Genomic DNA, 19,405 nt, shown 5'->3' on the forward strand with positions numbered 1-19,405 from the left:
CCGTCTGAGCCACCAGGGAAGTCCACATATATGTATACATGTATGTTAATGTATATATGTATCAAGTAACCTCTGTAACTGTGTGGCTATATGTAGTACAAATTAGTTCTATGCCAGATATTGCAAGTATTAATCTATGTCAAATTCCTTTGAACTGATCCAAAAGAATATCTCGAGTTAAGTACAATATAACTCAGTTTTAAAATAACCATTTTGGCTTATACACTTGGGAAATTACATTAATAATAATATGAATGGGGATTCACTACCCTTCCCTTAGCTTTCTCTCGGCTCCATTCATACACCACATGTTTCTCCACACGTGTTAGCCTTTTGGTGAGCCCATTCATCTGTTTTTCCATCATGGCTGTCTGCAAATCAGTACTGCCAGAAATACAGTATCCAGTTCAACTGGATTCTCAGTGCTGGGTTCTTTAAAAATCCTTCTATCTGTGCCTGAACAAATTCTTTCTCATTTCCTGTAGCCATCATCTTAAATGTAATCAGTGTCCTTAACTTCTTTAACCCAGTGGTAGCTGAGTTGTAGTCCCCTCTGGTGGAAACATCCCTGGAGAGAATTTCCCCTCCCCTGAAACGTGCCATTCAGGTGCCACTGCTCCAGTCTCTGCATCTCTCGTCACATGACCATCTTCTCTCTGTGCATCTGTGTCTTCATGTGATGTTCTCCCTGTCTGTCTGTCTCCTCTTCTTATAAGGACACACTGCCGCTGCTGCTGCTAAGTCGCTTCAGTCATGTCTGACTCTGTGCGACCCCACAGACAGCAGCCCACCAGGCTCCCCCGTCCCTGGGTTTCTCAAAGCAAAAGCCCCACTACTCTAGTATGACCTCATTGTACTTGGTGATACCTTCAAAGACCTTTTCTGACTGGAAAATGTCAGTTTTCATTCCAATCCCAAAGAAAGGCAATGCCAAAGAATGTTCAAACTACTGCACAATTGCACTCATCTCACACGCTGGCAAAGTAATGCTCAAAATTCTCCAAGCCAGGCTTAAATAGTATGTGAACCATCAACTTCCAGATGCTCAAGCTGGATTTAGAAAAGGCAGAGGAACCAGAGATCAAATTGCCAATATCCGTTGGATCAGAGAAAAAGCAAGAGAGTTCCCGAAAAATATCTACTTTTGCTTTACTGACTATGCCAGAGCCTCTGACTGTGTGGAGCACAACAAACTGTGGAAAATTCTTAAAGATATGGGAATACCAGACCACCTGACCTGCCTCCTGAGAAATCTGTATGCAGGACAAGAAGCAACAGTTAGAACTGGACATGGAGCAACAGACTGGTTCCAAACTGGGAAAGGAGTACATCAGGGTTGTATATTGTCAATCTGCTAATTTAACATATTCAGAATATATCATGTAAAATGCTGGGTTGGATGAAGCACAAGCTGGAATCAAGATTCCTGGGAGAAATATCAATCACTCTTTGCGACCCCATGAATCGCAGCACACCAGGCCTCCCTGTCCATCACCAACTCCCGGAGTTCACTGAGACTCACGTCCATCGAGTCAGTGATGCCATCCAGCCATCTCATCCTCTGTCGTCCCCTTCTCCTCCTGCCCCCAATCCCTTCCAGCATCAGAGTCTTTTCCAACGAGTCAACTCTTCGCATGAGGTGGCCAAAGTACTGGAGTTTCAGCTTTAGCATCATTCCTTCCAAAGAAATCCCAGGGCTGATCTCCTTCAGAATGGACTGGTTGGATCTCCTTGCAGTCCAAGGGACTCTCAAGAGTCTTCTCCAACACCACAGTTCAAAAGCATCAATTCTTCGGCGCTCAGCCTTCTTCACAGTCCAACTCTCACATCCATACATGACCACAGGAAAAACCATAGCCTTGACTAGATGGACCTTTGTTGGCAAAGTAATGTCTCTGCTTTTGAGTATGCTATCTAGGTTGGTCATAACTTTCCTTCCAAGGAGTAAGCGTCTTTTAATTTCATGGCTGCAGTCACCATCTGCAGTGATTTTGGAGCCCCAAAAAATAAAGTCTGACCCTTTTTCCACTGTTTCCCCATCTATTTCCCATGAAGTGGTGGGACCAGATGCCATGATCTTCATTTTCTGAATGTTGAACTTTAAGCCAACTTTCTCATTCTCCACTTTCACTTTCATCAAGAGGCTTTTTAGTTCCTCTTCACTTTCTGCCTAAGGGTGGTGTCATCTGCATATCTGAGGTTATTGATATTTCTCCCGGCAATCTTGATTCCAGCTTGTGTTTCTTCCAGTCCAGCATTTCTCATGATGTCCTCTGCATAGAAGTTAAATCAACAGGATGACAATATACAGCCTTGATGAACTCCTTTTCCTGTTTGGAACCAGTCTGTTGTTCCATGTCCAGTTCTAACTGTTGCTTCCTGACCTGCATACAGATTTCTCAAGAGGCAGATCAGGTGGTCTGGTGTTCCCATCTCTTTCAGAATGTTCCACAGTTTATTGTGATCCATACAGTCAAAGGCTTTGGCATCGTCAATAAAGCAGACATAGATGTTTTTCTGGAACTCTCTTGCTTTTTCCATGATCCAGCGGATGTTGGCAATTTGATCTCTGGTTCCTGTGCCTTTTCTAAAACCAGCTTGAACATCAGGAAGTTCACGGTTCACATACTGCTGAAGCCTGGCTTGGAGAATTTTGAGCATTACTTTACTAGCATGTGAGATGAGTGCAATTGTGTGGTAGTTTGAGCATTCTTTGGCATTGCCTTTCTTTGGGATTGGAATGAAAACTGACCTTTTCCAGTCCTGTGGCCACTGCTGAGTTTTCCAAATTTGCTGGCATATTGAGTGCAGCACTTTCACAGCATCATCTTTCAGGATTTGGAACAGCTCAACTGGAATTCCATCACCTCCACTAGCTTTGTTCATAGTGATGCTTTCTAAGGCCCACTTGACTTCACACCTCACATAACACCACCCTTATGGCAGAAAGCAAAGAAGAACTAAAGAACCTCTTGATGAAAATGAAAGAGGAGAGTGAAAACATTGGCTTAAAATTCAACATAAAGAAAACTAAGACCATAGCATCCGGTCCCATCACTTCATGGCAAATAGATGGGGAAACAACAGAAAACAGTGACAGACTTTATTTTCTTGGGCTCCACAGTCACTGCAGATGATGACTGCAGCCTTGAAATCAAAAGATGCTTGCTCCTTGGAGGAAAAGTTATGACCAACCTAGACAGCATATTAAAAAGCAGAGACATTACTTTCCTGACAGAGGTTCGTCTAGTCAAAGCTATGGTTTTTCCAGTGGTCATGTGTGGATGTGAGAGTTGGACTATAAAGAATTGATGTTTTGGACTGTGGTGTTGGAGGGGACTCTCATGGTGTTGGAAGAGACTCTTGAGAGTCTCTTGGACTGCAAGGAGATGCAACCAGTCCATCCTAAAGGAAATCAGTCCTGACTGTTCATTAGAAGAACTGATGCTGAAGCTGAGACTCCAGGACTTTGGCCACCTGATGCGAAGAACTGACTCATTTGAAGAGCCCCTGATGCTGGGAAAGATTGAAGGCGGGAGGAGAAGAGGACGACAGAGGGTGAGATGGTTGGATGGCATCACAGACTCGATGGACATAAGTTTGAGCAAGATCCGGGAGTTGGTGATGGACATGGAAGCTTGGTGTGCTGCAGTCCATGGGGTCACAAAGAGGTGGACACAACTGAGCGATTGAACTGAACTGAGTCATATTAAATTAAGAACCCCACTACTCTAGTTCGTCATTGTACTTGGTGATACTTTCAAAGACCTTTTCTCCAAATTAAGTCACATTCACAGAAAAATATAAAAGTAGAGAGTTTTATATTTGTATTTTTTATGTGTATCTTTTGGGGCATACAAGTCAACCCTTAGCAGGCATTTAGAAGAAATCTGTGCAGATATGTAACATGTAATATTTAACCCTCAATGTAGAATATTTAAATAATGAGGTTGATGAGTAAAGTATAAAAGTGAGGAATATTCACATTGTTGTTGAGTATGGATACTATAAATATCAACTTTTAAAAGTTAAATTCTGTGTACCCAGTTTTATTAATGACTGGTGTTTATTGTTGGATACTTCTGAAGTTAACTAACTTACATAATGACTTCATACAAGTATTCATGCCTGTGCTAATAAATTCAGTTTCTAATTACAGAAATTGTTTCTTCTGCCAGTAGAAGTGAGTACTTCACTTAAAACTTCAGACTTCACTGGTAAAGAGGGTTAAAGAACAAATTGTTCAGGAACTCCACTGTAAAGGAAATGGTGATATGCTAATTTATAATCATCATATTCCAATTAACTTCCTTGTCAATATTCATGATAAGTATCATCCTCTGAAATTTTAAGAAGTGAAACACCATTGTAAGTTGTTCAAATCAAGAACAATTCTTGACAAAATTTACCTCTTAAAAGCATAAGCAAATACATGTAATTACATCTCTTCCTTGGACTTTGCAGTGTTCTTAGTTTGGTAAATTAAAATGCCAGCATTCACATGATCTAATGTCAAAACCTCCCCTTTTGTAATTCTACAATGTAGGGAGTGAATGGTGCTCAGTCTTGATGACTCATGTGAAAAGTACTTTGCAACTCTTTCCCCCATTCACGGATCCTTCTTGATTTATGTGCAACACTTGTCCAGAAATCTTCAGGGGGGCGAGTATCCTCAGTACTCAGGCTGTGTAAATTTCTCTGTTTAGCATCTGTAGAAATGGAAGCATCTCTCCTCTCCTTAGGCTGTGAGGCCAGATCTAGTTCCCATAGACACAGTATCCTGATTTCAAATGTGCTGTCTCTCGTTGCAGCTGTTGTCCTTCAAAGGTCTATGGAGATGGGAAGGTGAATGCTCACCATCCTGTCATTCAGGGATCCTTCTGAGACCAGGGTCCAGGCTACTGAGGCTGGAGATGACATGTACACACACTCTGGCATGCTTCCCCAGGTCAGGCCAGCTCGCAGCTCTGTCCATCAGTGCAAGCAGAAAGCTTACCCCTCGAAATCCAGTGTTTTGTCTTAGATCAGCACCCTAGAATCCCAGGTAGAATGGGGAAATCCTTTCTCTTTAAATGCCACCATGACTGTTTGGTGCTTTGAAGTCAGAGGTGAGGGACTAAGCCCTGCTCTTTGGCAAACAGGAGAGAATGTTTTTGTTTAATATTCTTCTTCTCTTTGTTGGTAAACTTTCTCCATCATGACTAAGGAGAAATATCAGATTATGCAAATCTTTACAAAGAAGAATAAAAGATTGTTTCTAACTCTCCTGGCTGTTTGATGATGATAATAGTGATGAGGATGACTCCCTTCTGGTAGTTTAGCCACTGTATCCTACTCATTCCTGGAAAATAGAAAGCGGGAAGTTTGATTTAAGATGTTGCACTAAAACCATTTTGGTTTGAGACTGTCATCAAAAGCTTATTGAAACTATAGAAGTTTTCAACCTTGGGATATAGGGAACTTTTTAATTGGTACTATCTATTCGTGGAGCCTTGCAGACTACAGTCCATAGCGTTGCAAAGGAGCTGGACACAACTTAGTGACTAAACAACAACGGCAAAATGCAGGGTCACAGAGATGTTCTGTGGGTAAGGAGCTGGCAGACTGTAGCCCGAGGGCTACATCTGGCTAACTGCCTGTTTCTTAAATAAAGTTGCGTTGGAAGATAGCTACATCCATTTGTTTACATACCGTCTTTGGCAGCCTTTGCCCTGTATGGGCAGAGTTATGTGGTTGTGACAGAAATCACATGGCCCACAAGGCCTAAAATGTTCCCTCCTGACCCATTACAGATGCAGTTCGCTCTAGGTAATGCTCCCAAATTGTACAACCATTATTAAATATCTTCAAGGCCAATTAGAGATGATGCATCCCAAGTCTAAAGTGGTTTTATAGATGGGTCATGAAGTGAGCCATTGATTATGGCTCATGAAGTGAGTTGCCAAGGGTCTTACTGTTTGCTGGTGACATCTTTTTCCTTTTTTAAAAAAGGAAGATTTTTATTCCCAAAACTTTTAAAACATTATGATAAAATAAACATAATGCAAATTTTACCATTCAGTCTTTTTTAAGTGTACAGTTCCATGGCATTAAGAACATTCATATTATTGTACTGCCATTACCACTGTCCATCTCTGAAACTTTTTCCATCTTGGGATCCCAAACTGGAATTCTGTACCCATTAAATAACCTTTTGTTCCCATTGCTGCCCATCCACCCAGCTCCAAGCCTTAGGCAACCCCTATTCTACTTTCTGTCCCTTTACATTTGACTACTTCTCTTCTTGAACTATCAAGAACAACTTATCACCGCCTCTGAGACTGTTAAAGGGTTTATCACCGTGAAGTCCTTTGTGACTAGCTTATCCATAACTTTTTAATTGAAAGAACTGTGCTTTACAGAAACTGGAAAATCCTAGCATTTTTCCTGACTGATTCACTACCGCTTGTCTTAGACCAGGTAACCTGATCAACTTAATATCCGAGAGTATACCCAGGTCACTCTGTTGAAGTTTTACATAAAACTCTGTAGTGCTGTGTACATCCTGTTTCTTGAGTTCATCTTGATGAGTAAGTTAAGCCATGATTTCCATCTTTTACCCATTTACCACTTAGAGAGTAATCTTACTTTAAAGTTCTTGCAGGAGGAGGAGGGGCACTGGGCAGGAAAGAGGCGACTCACTGTTGCCTCCATGCGCTCCTAAAAGCAAGCAAATTGTGGGAAGGCGTTTGTTTGAAGTATTTGTTTGTCATCGGGCCTTAAATTACATCCCATGGTTCATTGTTTCATCCAGATAGGAAATTCTTAAAGTTAATTCAGTAAATGTTTGTTAGCTTTACTTATATCATCTCATATATAATCTCATATATATCATCTCATATATAATGCATAAGTGTGCATTACTTACATCATCTCATTAATCCTCATAAAAACTCCTCAGAGTTACATACTTCTGTTATATCCATTTAAGTGGTGAGGAAACTGAGTCCGAAAACAGTTCTTTGCCCTCAAACATAGAGCTAGTATGAGATTGTGCCAGAATTTCAACACAGGCAGTTGGTTGCGAAGTCAGAGTTCATTTATCTGTTTGTATATTCCTTCATCCTTTCCCTCCATTCAACATGTTCAACAAATATTTAGTGAGAGTCTGTTATGTTTTAGACTTTTTTTTTTTTTTGGCCACACAGCATGGCATGTGGGATCTTAACTTTGACCAGGGATTGAACCGTGCCCCTGGCAGTGGAAGCAAAGAATCTGAACCAACCTGGTCTAAGCACTGAACTGCCAGGGAAGTCCCATGTTGTTTTAGACTTGATTCAAGGCATACAGCAGTAATGGTAAAGTGCTGGCCCTCGTGGGGTTATGCTCTGTTAACTGTTTTCCGTGCAGCCACCTTGTCTTCTCATTCATCATCTGATCAAAGACGCTTTGATACTGGTACCTTTTTCAGCTTCTCGTTTAGAAGGTATCAAAGGAAGGTTTGATGACCGGCAGGAATTTTTCCGCTCATCTGGGAGAACTCCTTTCAACAGACAAACTAAGGAACCATTGAAGACAAATAGTGTCTCTCTCTTGTTGAACTATCAAGAACAACTTATCACAGCCGCTGAGACTGTTCTAGGGTTTATCACCCTGAAGGTCATGAGTTAAGCATGCCTATCTAATACTATGGCTAATCCGCTCCCCGCTTGCCCCACTTTAATTTAGGCCAGTTTTCTTTTAGCATTTCCACAAACCTGTCCAAACAGTAATCAGTGTCTTAGCCATTAAGTCTTTGAGTAGTCGAATACAGTATGAAGACTAATTTGCCTTTTGTTTTCAAAAGGGTTTTTTGTATTTTGTCCAAGATGGAATTGTGAAGCCCAAGCAAGAGGGTTGTCTTTGTTTTTTTTGACATCCTCCTCTTTCAGATCTACTTTCCTACTCCTGCTGCCTCCCCGGCCTCCCAGCCAGCAGAGTGTTACAGTTTTATAGTTCAGTTCAACTCAGTTGCTCAGTCGTGTCTGACTCTTTTCGACCCCATGAACTGCAGCACACCAGGCTTCCCTGTCCATCACCATCTCACAGAGCTTGCTCAAACTCATGCCCATTGAGGCAGTGATGCCATCCAACCATCTCACCCTCTGTTGTCCCTTACTACCTTGAATCTTTCCCAGCATCAGGGTCTTTTTCAGTGAATCAGTTCACATCAGGGGGCCAAAGGATTCGAGCTTCAGCTTCAGCATCAGTCCTTCCAATGAATATTCAGGGTTGATTCGCTTTTGGATTGAATGGTTTGATCTCCTTGCAGTGCAAGAGACTCTCAAGAGTCTTCAACACCACAGTTACCCTGCTAAAGTGTTAGCTCTTAACCAGAGATTCATGCCCTTCCTGTGTGTTCTCCCTGCCTGCAGACTGAGAGTCCTACTAATCCTTGTTAGCTGAGAACAGGTAGCTGGAGATGGTTCATAAGGGCTTAATTATGACCCTGGCCTGGAATATTTGCCCTTTAATGGAAAACATTTTTTTGCTACACCTTCATTCCAGAGGAGTGAATAAAGATTTAACATACCCATTCTACAATGTTGAACTAACCCAAATTGCTAAGCATTTTTGTGGGACTAGTTTTCTTTGTACTACTTTGAATTGCTCGTGAAATATTTAAGTTTCCCCATCTTGTTTTGAAAAATTGAGTGTGTTGAGTATTGAATTCAGAGGAGGGAGTGCCTTCTGACCACCGCTTGCCTTAGTTTATTCTGTGTGTGGTTCCATTGCCCCGCCAGGAGTGTCTCATTCATTCTACAAACATTCTTGGGTACACTTACTGTCAGGACCTTTGATGGGTGGGACAGAATTACTAGGTACTGTTCATCTGCTGGTGGTCCACACCGTTCCTACTTAAACTTTACATTTTTGTAGTCCTTTACAGTTTACAATTTATAAAAAATTTTCTCACTTATTTGATCTTATATATGCTCATTATAGCAATGCACAAGTATAAAGAAAATCTTCCCTATATGCCAGTGGTTAAGATAATATTAGTCCCAGTTTTCATAGGAAGCAAATAAAGCCAAGGGAAGTTAAGAGATTTGCCCTTACTAAAAAACCAGGCTCTCTGGGTGCAGTATCCTTTCTTCTAAACCACAGCTACCTATAAAGTTAGGACTTTTTCAATTCACGTGCCTACTTTTCTCTGGTATGAATGTTCTGTCACTAAGTTTATATATTCCATTTGCCCCAATTGAATTTCATATCCTTTTTTTTTTCTTGATAGAATATTATTCCCCTAACTTTTCCATAATCACTCCTAACTTAGAATCATCTACATTCAAATTTGATGACATATTCTAAGTTTCTGTATTTAGGTCCTTTGTCCATTTATGATCTTTGGGGATTTAATCTGACCTTTCAAAGTAACAGTTGTGATTCTATCCTGATGTTTTAAAAGATGGTAGCCCTGATGATTGGACTAAATCCAGTTTTCACATACAGTCTGTACCCATTCTAGTTCCAACCTCTGTTCTTCCAATTGAAGTAGAACTTGCTCCAGCCAACTGTTGACATCACAGTAAAGAAAATACAAACAGTTTTATCTGCCTCTCAAGGGTAAAAAAAGTAAATTTGGTTGGTTTGTCTCTTTAGCATAGTGTATCTGCTGCTGCTGCTGCTAAGTCACTTCAGTCGTGTCCGACTCTGTGCGACCCTAGAGACGGCAGCCCACCAAGCTCCCCTGTCCCTGGGATTCTCCAGGCAAGAACACTGGAGTGGGTTGCCATTTCCTTCTCCAATGCATGAAAGTGAAAAGTGAAAGTGAAGTCACTCAGTCGTGTCTGACTCTTTTCGACCCCATGGATGGCAGCCAACCAGGCTCCTCCATCTAACTAAAGCACTTTAAAATATTTATTTAGCAAGTTGCACAGTCTTTAGCAGACTGATCTTATCTCTATTCCTAATGCTATTTATCTGTACTCACTTTTAGTATTTTGACTTAATTCTCTTTTTGTCTCTGGCTTTCTCATTTATTTTTAATATCCATAGTTTTTGGTATTTTGCTTTACTATCACTATCTTTGTAACTGGCAAAATCTTAAGCATGTAGGGCTAGTTTTTGACCACCCATAGTATTTCCTCTTTTAACTGGAGATTTTGTCATTTGATTCTCTTTCATTTAACACTTTATTAGTAAATCAGGTGTCAGATCAGATCAGTCGCTCAGTCGTGTCCAACTCTTTGCGACCCCATGAATCGCAGCACACCAGGCCTCCCTGTCCATCACCAACTCCCGGAGTTCACTGAGACTCACGTCCATCAAGTCAGTGATGCCATCCAGCCATCTCATCCTCTGTCACCCCCTTTTCCTCCTGCCCCCAATCCCTCCCAGCATCAGAGTCTTTTCCAATGAGTCAACTCTTCGCATGAGGTGGCCAAAGTACTGGAGTTTCAGCTTCAGCATCATTCCTTCCAAAGAAATCCCAGGGCTGATCTCCTTCAGAATGGACTGGTTGGATCTCCTTGCAGTCCAAGGGACTCTCAAGAGTCTTCTCCAACACCACAGTTCAAAAGCATCAATTTTTCAGCGCTCAACCTTCTTCACAGTCCAACTCTCACATCCATACATGACCACAGGAAAAACCACAGCCTTGACTAGACGGACCTTTGTTGGCAAAGTAATGTCTCTGCTTTTGAATATACTATCTAGGTTGGTCATAACTTTCCTTCCAAGGAGTAAGCGTCTTTTAATTTCATGGCTGCAGTCTGTCACCATCTGTAGTGATTTTGGAGCCCAGAAAAATAAAGTCTGACACTGTTTCCACTGTTTCCCCATCTATTTTCCATGAAGTGGTGGGACCGGATGCCATGATCTTCATTTTCTGAATGTTGAGCTTTAAGCCAACTTTTTCACTCTCCTCTTTCACTTTCATCAAGAGGCTTTTTAGTTCCTCTTCACTTTCTGCCTAAGGGTGGTGTCATCTGCATATCTGAGGTTATTGATATTTCTCCCGGCAATCTTGATTCCAGCCTGTGTTTCTTCCAGTCCAGCATTTCTCATGATGTACTCTGCATATAAGTTAAATAAACAGCGTGACAATATACAGCCTTGACGAACTCCTTTTCCTATTTGGAACCAGTCTGTTGTTCCATGTCCAGTTCTAACTGTTGCTTCCTGACCTGCATACAAATTTCTCAAGAGGCAGGTCAGGTGGTCTGGTGTTCCCATCTCTTTCAGAAGGTTCCACAGTTTATTGTGATCCACACCATCAAAGGCTTTGGTATAGTCAGTAAAGCAGAAATAGATGTTTTTCTGGAACTCTCTTGCTTTTTCCATGATCCAGCGGATGTTGGCCATTTGATCTCTGGTTCCTCTGCCTTTTCTAAAACCAGCTTGAACATCAGGACGTTCACGGTTCACATACTGCTGAATCCTGGCTTGGAGAATTTTGAGCATTACTTTACTAGCGTGTGAGATGAGTGCAGTTGTGCGGTAGGTTGAGCATTCTTTGGCATTGCCTTTCTTTGGGATTGGAATGAACACTGATGTATTACTCTATAATTGTTTCCTGTGCGTTAGTCTCTCTCTCTACTCCTTGGTGTGACTTTAATTAGTAGTTCTGGAGGGCGGTGATGAACAACATATCCTTTGTAAGGACCCCTTCAAGAAGAAATCTCCCTCCCCACAAATACACAGAATGTCTTAGAGTGTGTGCACTTACCCAGTTTTTCAGTCAATATTTATTTGAGTGATTGCTGTTTGTCACCCACTGTGCTAGGGATGCACAGTCAAGGGACAGATGCACAGGGCCAGCACACTAGCAGGAGGTTCAGACAAGCTAACCAGGTAATATAGTTCAGTGTAGAGCGGGGCTTGAGAGAAGAAGAGTGAGTCGTGTGTTCTCTCTCAGATATATATATATATATATATATATATATATATGCTTCCCTTGTGGCTCAACTGGTAAAGAATCCGCCTGCAGTGTGGGAGACGTGCACACACACACACACACACACACACACACACAAGTTGGGCAGATTTAGCAAGGGTCAGGAGGGGACTGAGATGGGATTGGGACAGGATTCTTATTTGAAAGAATAAAGCTCATCCCTAGCTAGAGGGTAAAAAGGTTCATTATGGCTGCAGCATGGAGTTCAGTGTAGAGGCTGTAGAAGTAACAGGGTTATGGGATGGGCTTACTAGGTGTTTGGGCTTTATCTGAGAACAAGGGATTTTTTTTAAAATCAGGGAGCAGCATGATCAAATTTTCAGTTGGAAAGGGTCCTCTGCTGTGCTACGGAGAATGGTTTGGCAGAGAAGAGCTGTAGGAAGACCGCTCAAGAGTTCATTGAAGTAATGACAGGTAGACATGATGGTGATCTGAACCAGGGTAGGTTAAGTGGAAGGATTCAAGAGACATTTAGCAGAGAGAGTCCTTGAGAGTTATTGATTACAAGGGAGGGGTACATTAAGAGAAAAAGATGGTGAAGGATGATGAGAAGTCCTTCAGTTCTGTGTTCCCTCCCATTCCTCCATCATTGACTTTAGGCAGTCATAGATTTTGAGCTGTAATATCCATGGCCATAAAATAAATACATTTAGACCCAATAGGACACTTTAAATTTTAATATTTTCTAAAATCTCTGTGGGATGACTTTTAGATTACAGAGTGTAGTTTTATGTCAGAGATATTCTATGTTCAAAGCTTAAATAGCATACTTAGGTATATAAAATAATTTGCAATAATGGAAAAGTCATCTTATTTAATATTTCAGGGAAATAAAGATGTAACTTTATTTTAAAAAATGTTATGCTGTTAAACATCTGTTCACTGATGATATATTTATTAGGCAAGAAAGGAATGTTAACTTTTCAGTACAGAATTGCCCATCTATGGCCCAGCCTTAACTGAAATAAAAATCTATACTTAAAAATATAAAGTAATGAAAACATTTCTTAGGTATACAGATAGCCCCAGGTAGTTCCAAGGGTTGTCAGGAGCCAAGTTATTTGTGGTTTCCTGGAAGAGTCTGGATCAGTGATCAAGTGAAACAAGTTAGCACTGTGTGATTTTTCTGCTTTGATGGGAAATCACCACTGACCAGTTCACTCCTAAGTACACTGTATTCATTATTTCCCTTCCTCCTTTCATTTATAAAGTTTCTTTATTTCTTTTTTTAAAAGTTAATTTTTTTTTTAACCTACTGCTGCTGCTAAGTTGCTTCAGTCGTATCCGACTCTGTGCGACCCCATAGACGGCAGCCCACCAGGCTCCCCCATCCCTGGGATTCTCCAGGCAAGAACACTGGAGTGGGTTGCCATTTCCTTCTCCAATGCATGAAAGTGAAAAGTGAAAGTGAAGTTGCTCAGTCATGTCCGACTCTTAGCGACCCCATGGACTGCAGCCCAACAGGCTCCTCCATCCATGGGATTTTCCAGGCAAGAGTACTGGAGTGGGATGCCACTGCAGTCGGACACAACTGAAGCGACTTAGCAGCAGCAGCAGCAGCAGTGTTGATAGCATCACCGACTCAATGCATATGAATTTGACAAACTCTGGGAGAGAGTGGAGGACATGGGAACCTGGTGTGCTGCCCATGGGATTGTAAAGAGTCGGACACGACCTAGTGACTGAACAACAACACACTGTTGATCACCAATCACACTTACACTCCCAGGACTTCATTAAGTGTTATTCTTTAAAAATACATTTAAAACAGCTTCAGATGCAAATTAGGAAGATAGCAAGTCATAGTGCATATGTTGTAGTATTCATTATATACAATAGTATCTTCTACTTCTATTTTTTTTTCTTTTTTCTTTTATTTTGTTTTAAAAATACACTAGAAATAGGATGACTTTTCACATATCCGTATATTTAATTAGTTTTCAGGATGAACTATCTGCAGAGTAGTCCAGCAGCTGTAAAGTCATCTTACAGGACGTATATTCATTGCTATTGCCAGGACTTACTGAAGTTGATCCCAGCTTGGAAATTGGCATGTATACTTTTCCAAAGTGGTTCTTCTGAGGCATATGAAAATGTGGTCACTGAAAACTGTTTCAGAAAATCTGTTGCTCTTGCTATATTAAAATGGTAATTTTTAAAGGTTACGTTCACGCTACCTTAGTTTAATTATAAATTGGATATTTTGTAAAAGCTGTCTTGTCACTTGGTGTATTTTTGACCTGAAATGCATCTTTGAACATTTGTATGCTGCTAGACGAGTGGTCATCGGGTTCATTGGTTTGCCACTAAGCCATCTCCACTCTGGTAGGTAGTAAGTCAGGTGACTCGATTGGAGGTAAAGGAGATACTCTGCATTATTTCCCCGCCCCCAGTACTGTCAACTTCTTAGCTATCAGTGCTTTCACTTCTCCAGAAGCAAAAACGATGTATATTATGGCAGTACCTTTTCCTCTTTCTAACACGCAAGATTGGAAGTTGCCTTTGACAGATACCCTTTGGGATGTTCTTTTGAACTTTTGTTTTACTGGTGGATACAACACTGATTTGCCTGCTATTTTAGGATTACTGGATTTCAGTCTTCTAAGCAAGGAAGAACCAAGTCTAATTTATGTTTAGCAAACTACTGGTTTTAGTAGAAATTTATAAGTTTGTGGAATGCAAAATATTAGGATTGAATGACTTTGAGAAATCCTTTAGAGTATGCTTTTGAATCAATTTTTTTTGCAATGAATGGCCTCTTGTAGTTCTCAAGTCCACTAGAAGGAGAACTGGGTCTTTTTGTTTGGAACCTTGCAAACAAAACTCTTTACCTTTCCAGTTACATCCCCACCCCTAGGGTTCTGCCACTTGCTTACAGTTGTCAGTGATCCTGATCTACACCCACTCCATCCCAAGAACCAAGTTCCTTGCGTGCTAAGTCGCTTCAGCTGTGTCCCACTCTTTGCGACCCATGGACTGTAGCCCACCAGACTCCTCTAAATACTGAAATGGGTCGCCCTGCCCTCCTCCAGGGGATCCCTGACTCAGGGATCGAATCCACATCTCTCCTGTCTCCTGCATTGGCAGGCGGGTTCTTTACCACTAGCGCCACCTGAGAAGTCCACCAAGTTCCTTAGTGGTTCTTAAATAAGGTGCAAATCAATAGGTCTTGGTCCCCACCGTGGCCTGCTTGGGGCTGGTTTGGGAAAGACGCAGCTGAGTAGACAATTTCTCGCAGGGTGACTCATTCTCAACACTGACCATTGCTTGTAAACCCGCCAGGGAAAATATGCCAGACATTGTTATGCTGAAAACAACTGGGAGGGGCTGTTGGTGAGGCGAAGAACGGATAGAATTTGCTCAAAGCTACCGGGAACCTGGGCGGGCGGGGCGGCCGTGGCACCTGCAAGGAGCGCGGGCCTGCGGGCGTGGCCTGCGGGGGCGTGGCGGGGGCGGGGCCGGCCGGCGGCGCCGGCGGTTGGAAGGGGGTGGAGTTGCCCTTGGAGGCGGCACCGGCCCTGGGCCCGGAGGCCCGCCGCGCCCTATCGGGCCCGAGCCGAGTGGCCCCGCGGAGCCGGCGCGCTCCCGCCTGCAGGGGGAGGGCGGACGGGGCGCGGGGACCGGCCAGGCCGCGGCGGGCGCTGTTTCTCTTTCACTTTCCCTCCCTCTGAGGCCGGCGCACTGGAGGCAAGGAGCGGCGGCGGCGGCCGCGGGGTAGGTACCCGGTTGGCTGGAGAGCGGTTGAGGGGCCGGAACTCCGGCCGCCCCCGCGCTGCACGCCCAAGTTTGCGCAGAGAGCTGGAGCGGCACCCCCAGGCACCTGCCGTGGCCGACCCCGCCTGGAGCCGGGGGAGCCCCTTGGGGGCGGGGGTGGGGGTGGCCAGCCCGAGTCTGGGAGCCTCCAGGTCGCGCGGTGCGCTCGGGGGGCGGAGAGGGCGGCAAGCGCCAGACCCGGACAGAGGTGGCGCGTCCTCCTCGGCGCAGCCCCGGCCCGGCCCGAGCGGCGCGTCCGCCGAGCCCGGGCCCGCGCACCTGCCAGGCGGGCGGGGCGACTCGTGCTCGGACCGCCCAGGGCAGTGGCTACCGGGTTCTGCCGAGGACGCGGAAAAGTTCCCTCCTGCGCCTGCCGAGTCCCTGCCCGCGCTGGCTTCCTTTAACCGCCGTGGTGACAGGGCTCTATGGCTTACAATCCTAAAAGCCTCCCTCGGTCGGGACTGTGCATGTCCTCTTTCAGAGGACTTTCTCAGACTTTGGAGCTTTGTGGCAAACCTGTGAGAAAGGCAGGGCCGTTAATCCCGATGTGTAGAGGAGGAAGCCGAGACCCAGGCACGGATATTTAGTGCCTTACTGAAGATCATACACGGCTAAGGACCGGAACCCAGACCCCTTGAGCAGATACGATGATTACTTGCAGAACCTATTCTGTGCACACACTCAGTGGTACAGTGTCTGTCGATGGAAGGATGGAGCGATGCCTTCTACCTCTTCGGTTGCTTTATACTTAACCTGTGAGAAGTAGGAGAAGGTTTTTGTTTACAGAATTAACTTAGGAAATATCCACCTTTTTCTCATGTTATGTTTCATCTTCTCTAAGAGGACACGTTTGTTTTAAGAAACATTTAAAACTTTTTAAAGCAACCATGTGGACGAGCCATGCTGGACATTTCTGGAGGGGAAAAAAGTTTTAAAAAATGTTAATGACGTTCAGTTTTGATAGTATGCTAGCTGTATGTATATTGTCTCGTTTCATCGTCCCTACTGTAGGAGGCTGGCATTCTTTATTTCTTATGTATTTGACTGCACCAGGCCTTAGTTGCGTCATGCATGATCGTCAGTTGCAGGATGTGAACTCTTACTTGTGGTTTGTGGGGTCTTATTCTGGGACCAAGGATGGAAACCTGGGCCCCCCTGCATTGGGAGTGCAGAGTCTTAGCCACTGGACAATTAGGGAAGTCCCATAGGAGGCTGGCATTCTTGTTTTCATTTTACAGTTTAAAAGGCCCTAAGGCTTAGGTAAGTAACATTGCCCAGGTTGTACATTTACTAACTATGACTGGTATCTATTTAAGGTTTTGCAGTCTATAATAGAGGAGATTAAGAATGAAGATGATTGTAAATCACAGAAGAGTCAGACATGACTTAGTAACTAAACAACAGCAGCAACAGAGGAGCAGAAGGACTCATTGGGTAGAGGGCATGAAACTTGCAGAATGGACTATGAAGAGAGTCATCCTTTCAGTTTGCCCGACTGTTGAAGAGTGTGTTAAGATCAGCCTGTGGAGGGTCTTTTATGACAAGCTGAGAAATTTAAACATTTCTCTGTTACAGAGCAAAGAGGAGAGACCCTGACATTCTTTGATAAGGGGCTCCAAACGTAATAGAATAAAACTTGGTAGAATCTAAGTTGGACTGCAGGTGGAGAGATAATATTTGAGTAGCATTGCTGCAGGTGGAATGGAAAAGGGCACCCATTTGATTTGATTATGGCTTGATGTGGAGTACAAAATGGAAATAGGGATCATTTTGATAGGGAGGATAATGACTTCAGTTTTGAATCTTCAGCTTGTGTTGGCAGGAACTCCTAATAGAGCAGTCAAGCAGACAGTTAAAATGCATTACTGGAGAGGTAAAGATATCAAAACCCGAGTTAATAGCCTCAGGTGTCATTTGTTTAGAGGTGATAGTTGAAGCCTCAGTATCAGATGAATTTGTCATTATTCTGAATTAATCATAGCAGGTTTACAAATTAATATTACAGTGAGGGAAATGTTCTGTTCACCTCTTCACCCAATTTGGAACATGTAATGCTTGCTGCTAATATACTGGTATTAATCCAATATGAAGAATTTGACACCTCTTTTTCTCATCTTTTTAAAATTATTTTGGAAGAAGATATGGGAAAGCAGAACCACCAAAAGGAGTGATGACCAGCGATCTCATGAGAAGTCTGGATGTTAGTTCTCATGCCTCGGGATACCCAGTTGGGAACTCCACACCAGCTCCTGGGATCAGACTTTCATCCACTTAATCCCCTTTTTTGCCTGAACTACTAGAGCCAGTCCTAGCTAACCACGAATGGCTACCCAAAGGAAACATTTGGTGAAAGATTTCAATCCTTACATCACCTGCTATATCTGTAAAGGGTATCTCATCAAGCCAACTACAGTGACGGAATGCCTTCATACCTGTAAGTATTCTTTTTTTGTTATCTACCTATTGGAAATTTTCGGTTACATTTGCTCTTTTAAAACCACCACATTTTGGGTTTTTTTGTTTTCTCTAGATTTTTTCTTTTAAAACAGTGAATATTCTAAGAATTAACTTTGAATTCATTTTCATAACTTTTCATTGGAATACCAGTGGTATGAATTTTTTCTTGTTTCTTTTTAAAATTGTAATAGTTGACTTTTTCTGACTTTAAAATGTTTTGAAAATCATAAGAAATAACTGGTTACAGTTTTTTTTTAATGAACTATTTTAGGTTTGTTTTTTTTTTTAATTTTACTGAATTAATATGTTCTGATTTTTTTTTTTTAAGGATATGTGTACTCTAATTCACTGTGGGTTTCTTTTAATCACTTTATTGAGGTATGGTTGACATAAAAAAGTTGTGAAGTGAAAGTCACTCAGTCATGTCCAACTCTGCAGTCACATGAACTGTACATTCCATGGAATTCTCCAGGCCAGAATGCTGGAGTGGGTAGCCTTTCCCTTCTCCAGGGGATCTTCTCAACTCAGGGATCGAACCCAGGTCTCCTGCATTGCAGTTGGATTCTTTACCAGCTGAGCCACAAGGGAAGCCCAAGAATACTGGAGGGGGTAGCCTATCCCTTCTCCAGCAGATTTTCCTGACCCAGTAATTGGACCAGGGTCTCCTGCATTGCAGGTGGGGGTTCTTTATCAACTGAGCTATCAGGGAAGCCCAGGAAGACCACCAGGGAAATCTAAAAAAAAAAGCTGTACATATTTAATGTGTATAACTTTGATGGGATTAGATATAAGTATGCACCCATGAAACCATTACTGCATCACTGCCACAAACCTTATCCATTACCTCCAGAAGTTCGCTCTCACCTTCTTGTTTATTATTATTATTGTGATAAGAATACAACATAAAATCTGCACTCCTAGCACATTTTTAAGTGTACAACATAGTATTGTTAACTGCAGGCATGATCCTGTCCAGTAGATCTCTAGGACTTACTCATCTTATATGATTTAAGCTTCGTACCCTTTGACTAATAATCAACCACCTCAATGCTACCTGGGAACTTGTTAGAAATGCAAATTATCAGGCCTCACCCCAAAATCACCAAAACAAAGTTATCTGTGTTTAACAAACTTCCAGGTAATTTTGAACCATGTGCAAGTTTGAGACCCACTGTTCTAATATGATCATATCTTTGGAACCCCTGCCAAATTTTTCACCAGTCCTTTCAGTAGAAGAAGAGGCATTTTAATAGCCACATAGGTCTGGGTTTCACCTGC

General features: G+C 42.6%; 1 protein-coding gene across 8 annotated transcripts in view; it reads left to right on the plus strand.

Annotated features, from left to right (window-relative positions):
- PCGF5 (polycomb group ring finger 5) overlaps positions 1-19,405 on the plus strand; it is a 122,574-nt gene that overhangs the window by 48,458 nt on the left and 54,711 nt on the right. For 3 of the 8 annotated variants that reach the window (XM_024985651.2, XM_024985656.2, NM_001077980.1), the window contains 1 exon segment: positions 17,810-18,104. In XM_024985651.2, the coding sequence (XP_024841419.1) occupies positions 17,993-18,104 (112 nt within the window). In that variant the 5' untranslated portion in view covers positions 17,810-17,992. 8 annotated transcript variants of the gene reach the window in all.

This window comes from Bos taurus, chromosome 26 (genome assembly GCF_002263795.3).
Source record: "Bos taurus isolate L1 Dominette 01449 registration number 42190680 breed Hereford chromosome 26, ARS-UCD2.0, whole genome shotgun sequence".
NCBI classification, from domain to species: domain Eukaryota; kingdom Metazoa; phylum Chordata; class Mammalia; order Artiodactyla; family Bovidae; genus Bos; species Bos taurus.